Source organism: Arvicola amphibius, chromosome 11, assembly GCF_903992535.2.
Source record: "Arvicola amphibius chromosome 11, mArvAmp1.2, whole genome shotgun sequence".
NCBI lineage: Eukaryota > Metazoa > Chordata > Mammalia > Rodentia > Cricetidae > Arvicola > Arvicola amphibius.
The window spans coordinates 97,722,771-97,731,808 of NC_052057.2; the positions used below are offsets into that span (position 1 = coordinate 97,722,771).

The following is a 9,038-nucleotide window of genomic DNA, read 5'->3' on the forward strand; positions in this document are numbered from 1 at the left end:
GTTGAGGCAAGATTATCACAAACTTAAGGCCAGAGTAACATAGTGAGATTAAAAACAACAAAAAAGGCAAATCAAGTATTTTAATTGGATAAGAAATTTGCATTCTAAATAATACATATTAGTTTCCTATTAGTGCTATAACAAACTCTCATGACCTTAGTTAGCGCTTTAACTAGTACAAGGATGAGATTCCAGCCGTGGGTCCAACATGGGTCCCTACGCAAAAGTCAAGGCACGAGTGGGCTATGTTCCTTCTGACTCTAGTGAGAATGTCTTGATTTCTCTAGGTTCCTGTCTCTCCCCCCCTGCAAAACCAATGACATATGTTCTCATGTTTTCTGATACAGGTTTCCTTTTCATTTCAGAAAATGTAAACATTTATTGAAATGGTCTTAGAGATGAAAAGGGAGGCTCATGCACTACAAAACTCCAAACCTTCACACTCCCTGACGTCTGAGCTCATGGCGGCCGCCCTCCAAAGGTCCATCCACACAGTAGAGCCACCACAGAGTTTCCTCAGAAAGTTCAGACCAGCTTCTCCCCGCTACCCCGACTCCACTCATCTCCGGCCAATTCCCTCCTCATCTCTTTATCATTTTTTTTTTTTTAAATTGCAAGAGTGATCTTATGTCTTTGGGTTTTTTTTTTTTTTCCCCTTATCATTTTGAAAGCCTGGGTGAAGATGAACCAGAGAAAAAGATACAAGGAAAAAAGACCACAGTGCAGCAGTGACATCTGGATCACTCTCAGCGAATAACACATAACTGGTACTAGGGATCAACCAAGGGCCTCAGAGGCAATATTTTAAAAGTCCCTGGTGGGTTCATGTAATCCCAGCACTCGGGACTTAGCAGGAGGAGTGTCGAGGATTTACGGTCCACCTGAGCTATGAAGAACTTCTCAAGACAGACAAAAAGATCTCTTTGGATCACAAATGTGTTACATTCTTGAATTGTGCCACCTTATTTCCCTAGTATTTTAGAAGATGAGTTCATTGTCATAGCATTATAGAGTCCACTTGGAACCAACACAACTCACACACCAAGCCAATGCACAAAACAAAAAATTACTTTCTGCTACTGATTGACTAGAGTTGCAGAACAAATTCAGGAGCTGAGCCTTAAGCCAGAACATTACAATGCTTTTATGCCTGAAAAATCACAACATCTGTACCAAGTTACGGTTACATTTTTCTACCCATCGGGATTCGGGGATAGGGGACATTCCTAGGAATATTGATCTATGTGGTACACATATCTTGTCATTGGTTGACTTACCAGTGTGCCAGGGTGGCTTGCCCCCACTCATTCCAGAGTCTTGTCTTGAAGCCAGGATACCAGTTACCCACATACATGTCTCTCTCTGCCAAGCAGGATGTCATTTACCCAGGGAGGTCTTGGGAACTTAAACTTTATTTGACCCCTATTCAAAATGGAAGTTTTATTCAAAGTGGCTCCAGTCTGGTTCCATCATAAAAGAGTACCTTGATGAAGCCCAAGCAAGAATCAACTTTAAGTTGGTAAGCATGAATTTAAGAGCCTTTGCCCACTCCTCCTCTGAGTTCAGGTGGGTACTGATGGAGCAGCACTCGCCACTGCCCCTGGCATCCTCCAGCATCCCTCCCTTCACGTGGATCCTATAGGGCAGGAAGAGGCCTTCCTTCTCAGCCTCCTCCACAAACTGCTGCAGGCAGTTCAGGAAGGCCTTCATCCCACGATCAAACTTGTTATTGTGGAAGACTCTGTGGCTCCCATCTGAGAACAGCAGCAGCTTCCCATCACCAGCCAAGGACTTGAGGTAGGAATGGTCCCCGCAGGGAACCAGTTGGTACCTCTGGAATTGCAGTCCAGCTAGCTTGGACAAGCTGGAGAGCAGCAAGGCTGTCCCCAGGCGGCGTTGATCTCACTCCATTCCACCTGGATGCCAGGGAGGCGGCCCAGCCTGAAGTTGTTGATAATGCCCAGCGGCCCCTCATCCAAGATGGTAAACGTGATATTGAAGATATCGGTCTTTCTCAGGCGCCTCAGCTGCCTCTGGGCATACGCCAGCCGTTTCTCCACACTGCTCAGCTGGTCCTTCAGCGCCAGCTGTTCCGTCGTCAAGGCAGTGCAGTCCTTCAGATCCTGCTCCTCCTGTCGTTCGAGCTCCCTGCTCTCTGCCTCGGCTGCTCTGAGTTCGGCCTCTATTCTTGCATGCTGGCGGTCCACGTCCTTCAGCTCCTGAGCCAGCCTTGCTTCTTCCTGCTCCAGACTCCGCAGCTCAGCCCGAAGCTTCGCATGCAAGGCCTCCCACTCCTCATCACTCACCAGGGACTCTCTCTCCAGGAAACTTTTGTACTTCTCGGTGTCAGCTTCAACTAGAGTGAGCTGGGCATCTAGTTCCCTCAAAAGATTGTCTGTACAGTCCACACAGAGCAGGTGGTCCACATTTTTTTGGCCGGAGGGGATTTCAAAGGTCTCTAAGACAACATCTTGGGTAGTGTTCAAAGTTCTCTGGGCAGTCAACTCACCAAGCAGGGAGAAGGTGGAGCAGGCACTTTCCTGGGACGACTCCCCCCAGTCAGGAAGGGGGCTGCTGGAGGTCCTGGCCCTTGGGGAGGGGCTGGCAGGCTGCTGGGCTTCCGAGGGCCCTTCCTGCATTGCACGGAGCTTCTGTGAGAGTTTCAGGGGCTGGTTGCAGCGCTGGCACAGGAAGAGAGTGGACGACATCCTGAAGGTACACCCCCGCTGGAGTCTAGCTTTCCTTCCAGCTCAGGGAGCCTTTGGAGAGGTCTCTCTCATGCTTCCCTTTTATACCATACTACAATTCCCTGCTGGGAATTCCCACCTGTAGCTCCCCACGGGCCAGCAAGTCTCTCTAACACAGGTTTTGATAATCATGACCAGCATGTGTGGGTTTTTTTTTATTTTGTTTTGTTTTGTTTCCAGAAAGTGTTTCTCTGTGCAACCCTGACTGTCCTGAACTTCATTTGTAGACCAGGCTGGCCTTGAACTCACAGAGATCCACCTGCCTCTGCCTCCTAAGTGCTGGGATTAAGGGTGTGTGCCACCATGCCTGGCCGGGATCTGAGTTTCATCTCCAGCATCCATATAAAAATCCAATGTGTTGGTCAGGGCTTGTGAATCCCAGAGCTGTGAGACAGAAACAGACAGATCCCCAGGGCTCACTGGCCATTGAGTCTAGCCTAAGCATGGAACTGCAGGTCCCAGTGAGAGACCCTGTCTTAAAAAATAAGGTGTATGGCTGGAGAGCCAATACCTGAGATTGCCTTCTGACTCCCACCCATGTGCAGACGAACACACACACACACACACACACACACACACACACACACACACACACGGGATTTTTAGTTTTTGTTTGCGATGAGCTCCCTATGTAGTCCAGGCTGGCTTCAGACTTTTGACCCTTCTGCCGCAGCCCCCTGAGAACTGGAATTACAACTGTGTACCACCACACCTAGTTCCAATCAAGCTGCCGTCCTGCCTCCCCAGTCCCACAGCACTTAGCCCTGTGGTAGTTTGGGTCTCCAGTGTTCCCTAACCCAGGGCACATTTGCGAGGAGGCAGTAGAACCTTTAAACAACAGAAGTCTAATTGGGGGGCTGTTCATTTGAGCAGTGGCTTCCTGGCCATCACCACCAAACAGTGAAGTCAGCAGACCGTGAACTGGAGCCTCCAAAACTAAGCCAAAACAAACCTCCCACCTTTTGAGATCTAAGTATTTTATTACATTCATTTATTACGTAGGGGTACAGGGTGTGCTTGTGCCATGGTGTGGGCATGGAGGTCTCTTCAGGCTTCCTGACGTTCAGCTCTGGGCACCGAACCTTAGACATCAGGCTTGGCCTCAAGCACCTTTATCTGCTGAACCATCTCATGCACCCTTCCCACTTGGATTGATTTCGTTCAGTAATGGGAAGATTACGCAGGCCCCAAACACCTCTTCCTTGTTCGCAATCAGAAGTCTGTGCTAGAAGCTGCGTTCGTTAGCACTGACTTCATCCTCACCGCGGTAATTCTCACTTCGTGCGCGCTCCCAACCCGTCCCCCACTGGCCAAGTCCGCTCCTTCCGAACAGTGACATAGACAAGCTGCCCCCCCAGTCCCTCCCACAGCAGAGGGCTCAAAAGTGCATTGGAATCATCTGGAAGAGCTAAGCCACAGGTGTTCGTCCTCCGCTGATGTCTGCCCGGTTTTCTGTTGCTGCTGCAGCTCTGGGCACCACAGTTTGAGAAACAAAGACAAGTTAGGATTAAGGGTTTTGTTTCTTTGTTTTTATGGCTATTGCATGGATCACTGTACAAAGTCAGTCAAGAAACAACTTTAAATTTCTCGTGTGTAAGTTTTTTATTGTGTGCGTGAGACAGTGCCATAGTATGTGTGTAGAGGTCAGAGGACAACTCTCAGGGAATTACATGCTTTCTGGAGTGGTCAGGCCTGCTGAGAAAACAACTCTGCGGTTGACAGTGTGGACGAACAGCAGTGCATCCCATCAGGTCCCTCAAATGTCAGCAGCGCAGCACCGCTTCAGCTGGAGCCAACCTTTCCCTGTTTAACGTATAATTCCTGGGCATTACCCTGAGGTCAGCTTTCCAGGAGCAGACCCTTCTAAATCAGGAGGGAAGCTGGCGCTGGGGAAGCGGGCGCTGAGGTTCTCTGGAAGAGCTGTAAAGTCGCTGCCCCTGCGTTGCCAGTAACAACGAAAGAAACAGCCAGGGATACGTAATTCAAAACATTTGTGTAGGGCTTAAGTAGAGACTCTGCTTAGCAGCCTGGAGGCAAGTTAGACCCCAGCCTTGAAAAATAAAATTATTTAGTATATATATATATATATATATATATATATATATATATATATATATATATATATATATACACCCTAGGGGAGCTGGAGAAATGGCTCACGGGTTAAGAGCACTGATTGTTCTTCCAGAGGTCCTGAGTTCAATTCCCAGCAACCACATGGTGGCTCACAACCACCTGTAATGAAATCTGGTGCCCTCTTCTGGCCTGCATGTATACATGGAGACAGAACACTGTAAACAAAATAAATAAATAAATCTAAAAAAACCCTAGTTCCCTAGGAAACCATTTACATTATGAGTATGATCCACTGCTGTGTTTACATTACTGCCGTGTTAATGAAAACAGTTTTTATTAAGGTAAAATCAAAGATCCAGATCTCATTGTGAACAGAAGGCTTTTCAAACATTAAATACTAGGTAACGAGGGGGGAGGAATTAAATATAAAATATTTATATATTTTATAAATACATTAATACATTCATTGTATTTATTCTTAAGGGGTTATTACCTAAATTTTCTTTGAGTGGGTTGTTTCTGTTTCTCTGAAACAGGGCTCACTCAGTAGTCCTGGTTGGCTTGAACTGGTCACCAGTAGACTGGTCTTGAACATGTAGCCAGCTTCCAGTCTCTGCCTCCTAGACTGTTGGAATTACAGCCAACTCAAAAAAAAAAAAAATCATTTTTTTGTTACATAACATTGAGGGGCTGGAGAGATGACTCAGCAGTTAGAAAAGCTGGCTGCTTTTCCAGAGGACCAGAATTCAATTCCCAACACTCCAGTTCCATATGGGGTCTGACACCCTCTTCTGGCCTTTTCAGGTACTGCATGCACACACAGTCAAAAGAGCCATACACAAAGTTCAAACCAAAACAAGTGGATTTAATAGGTGTTCCTAGCATTTCTTAAAAATTACAGCAAAACCATGACTCTTACTCCAATGCTTTCTGGTCAGAAGTGGGCAGACCCTCATTTTGTGACAGTTTTCAGAAAGAATAAATTGGCCGGGCCGTGGTGGCACATGCCGCTAATCCCAGCACTCGGGAGGCAGAGGCAGGCAGATCTCTGCGAGTTCGAGACCAGCTTGAGCTACAGAGTGAGTTTTACTAAGAGCTGGTGGTAGAGTCCAGAGTCCCTGCCTTGTACAAGTCCTGAATTTGATCCCCAGCACCAAACACAGAATGAACGGTCACAATCTAAGGTGGGCACTCTGAGCCTTGAAGGGTGGCGGGTGCAACCTGAGTTATCATTTCTGGAAAAGAAGTTCCCAGTCCAGCTGGCCCTTTCTTCTAGCATTTCCGTAGCTCTGTAACTTCACAGATGTCTCGCCAGCATGCAAGAACACCGTCTCCCCATCAACTACAGACATTCACTACTTTGAAATAAACAGCATGTTCTAACATTTTGTTATTTAAGTGCTCACAACACAGGTGAAAGGGTTCCGCAGAGGCCATGTGTTATCGTTTTGGTCCCTGTCCCTTTAAGAGACAAGCCACACCCATTCCCTCCCCATCCGCTGAGGCAGGCTGATCTTCAGCTTCCAGCCTGAGCTCTCTCTTTTCCATCTTCCTCTCAGAGATGCAGCTTCGCTTCTCCCTCTCTCCCCACTTCTCTGCTTCCCTTCCTCCCTCCTTCCCTCCATCCCTCTCTGTCCCCCCCCTCTCCCTCCCCCTCTCCCTTCCTTCCCCCTTGAATAAATATTCAACCTCACCATGTCTGTGTCTTCTGCCCGCCCGCCATGTGTCTCCCTGCCTAGGACCAGCCACTGCTCAGGGACCGGCAGCCATCTCTGCCTGGGACTGGCTGCTCCCAGAGCCCACTGCCCGCCACCACATGGGCCGCCACCACTGCTCTAAGAACGGCAGCCTTCTCTGCCTGGGACTGGCTGATCTCAAGGCCCACTGTCTGCCGCCACATGGCCTGCTACCACCATTTGGGACTTCATAGCCACCTGGGACTCCGTAGCATTTTTTTAAAGAAACACAACACCATCCATTAGCCAAGGACCCCTGCCGACGTCTATCTGCTTCGATCACTTGTCCAATACTCATCAACCCATTTGATTCAGACACATTTTGATTGCTTCCTCTGAATCCATTCTACTAACTCATTACAATTATAGTGCAATTTTAAAATCAAATTTACACATGAGATATAAGTATTAACTATATATTAGCTAAGTTTAGACAAATGTGCTTGTGAACCCCAACTCCCTAGGCAGAGTACTCGGGCCCCTTCCTCACCCCTGCTGCCACTCACCAGCAGAGATTCGGGTGTGTAGAGTGCCTCTCCAGGGGTCTCCTTTTTTCAGCGGTCGTCATGGCTAGACAGAAAACTTTGCTTGTACTTTTGATTTCTGTAACTGTGAGTCTGAGTAAATCTGTTAAATAGTTCACTTTTTTTTTTGAAACCAAATTTCTCTGTGTAACAGCCTTAGCTGTCCTGGAACTCACTCTGTAGACCAGGCTGGCCTTGAACTCACAGAGATCTGCCTCTGCCTCCCCAATGCTGGGATTAAAGGGGTGTGCCACCATGCCCAGTTTAAATATTTAACTTTTGAGGAGTAGCTGAAATAAAGTTTAAATCTAATCTTGTGTTAGTGGGTTCATATATCATGCAGCCCTTTCATATTTAGAAGAAATTACTAAACTATTAAGACCATCTTTGAAGCCGGGTGGTGATGGCACACGCCTTTAATCCCAGTACTTGGGAAGCAGAGACAGAGGGATCTCTGTGAGTTTGAGGCCAGCCTGTTCTACAGAGCGAGTTCTAGGACAGCCTCCAAAACTACAGAGAAACCCTGCCTAGAAAAACAAAACAAAACAACAACAGAATATTCTAATAACAAAAAAAACCATCTTTGAAAGGGACATATGGTAAGACAACCTCTGGGAGGAGATTATGCTTCTTCTATGGGATATGAACCTTAGTGGGTTCAAAGACCTGGGACACAGACCCTGTCCCCCAAGCTCCTGTCAGGGACATAGCTCAAGCCCTACAGATTAAGCCGAGAGTGCAGCTCACATAGTGTGAGCGACACCCGTGCTCATTTCCTACTAAGAGCACTGCTGACTCAAGAGTGAGCCAAGGTGAAGCAGTTTATTTGACCGCTTTGCCAAGTCAGGGGTCAGCCTAGAGAACAGGAAAAATGACCGGCATTTCCCTGTGGTGCAGGACAGTGATTTTTACGTTTTGCTAATTATATTTTTCTGCTCCCTGAATCCCTCACCGTCTGGGCTCTTCAGGGAGGTATAATCCTTCCTGCTGTGTAACACTCCAAACATCCCCATCCTCTGGAGGCTGGGAGAGCTCCTTTTTTCTCACACCCGAGTCTAGTCCCATAGCAAACCAAAGCTTTCCAGCCCTATGGGTGGGAAGCTAACAAGAGCCCGGGCAAACCATGGGGCAGGTGCTGCCTGTCAGCAGGGAAGAAGGGCCTGCTGCCACGTTTGCTGTGATCCCCTGAGGAGCTCTACACCCGTCTACTGAACAGGGATGACTGTGGTCGATTTCTTACACCGCCTCCCTCCTGGGTGGGGCCGGTGGGGCAGTGCACACAACTCAGTGCAGCCTAGGAAACAGCATCCAATAAAAAGAGCTTTCCGTTTTCCTTCAGAATTTGTTGGGAAGCCAAAGTTCTGTGTTAAGTGGAGACTCTCAATACTCAGAATGCTCTGCCCTAAAAAGGCTATGAAAGACCTGGATAAATCCAGAACCCCCCCCCCCAGCAGGAAAAAATAGCCAAAAATCTAAGCAGGAAGAGAAGAATCAGAAATCTAGGATTAGCCGGTTCAGTGACTGTGTTTCAGGAACTAGCTGAAGACAAAGTTAGATTGTAATCTTGAGAATAATCTTGAGAAACAGGGAGTTTTCCCCCTTGTGATTATCACTGGTATTTGCGGAATTTTCTGTGACACCCTCCCTACCCCTTTGGATTACTGGGCTGTGGTTTCTTCCCTTAAAAACCTCATCTCCTGGTTACTCGGGGTTGAACTCTTCCCCTGCGTGGGTTATGAGTCTCGGCCCCAGTGCACTGGTTCCCATCTCATCGATTAAACCTCCTGTGATTGCAGCAAAGACGGTCTCTCGTGAGTTACTGGGGGGGTCGTGTTATCCCGAGACTTGAGTGAGAGTCTCCCCACACTGGGGGTCTTTGAGCTGCTTTACAATACTGGGTAGCTACATGACACGTTCCTAAACAAAAATCCAATGAAAATCCTAGAATGGAGTCT

The 9,038-nt window shown here is 47.6% G+C and overlaps 1 protein-coding gene across 1 annotated transcript; it reads right to left on the bottom strand.

Annotated features, from left to right (window-relative positions):
* Positions 1-1,334: 1,334 nt before the first annotated feature.
* On the bottom strand, positions 1,335-2,708 carry LOC119825911 (beclin-2-like). The gene is given in 2 exon segments (XM_038346921.1): positions 1,335-1,880; positions 1,883-2,708. Coding segments are annotated over 2 exon segments (1,266 nt in total). The 3' UTR covers positions 1,335-1,440.
* Between the last annotated feature and the right edge of the window lie 6,330 nt (positions 2,709-9,038).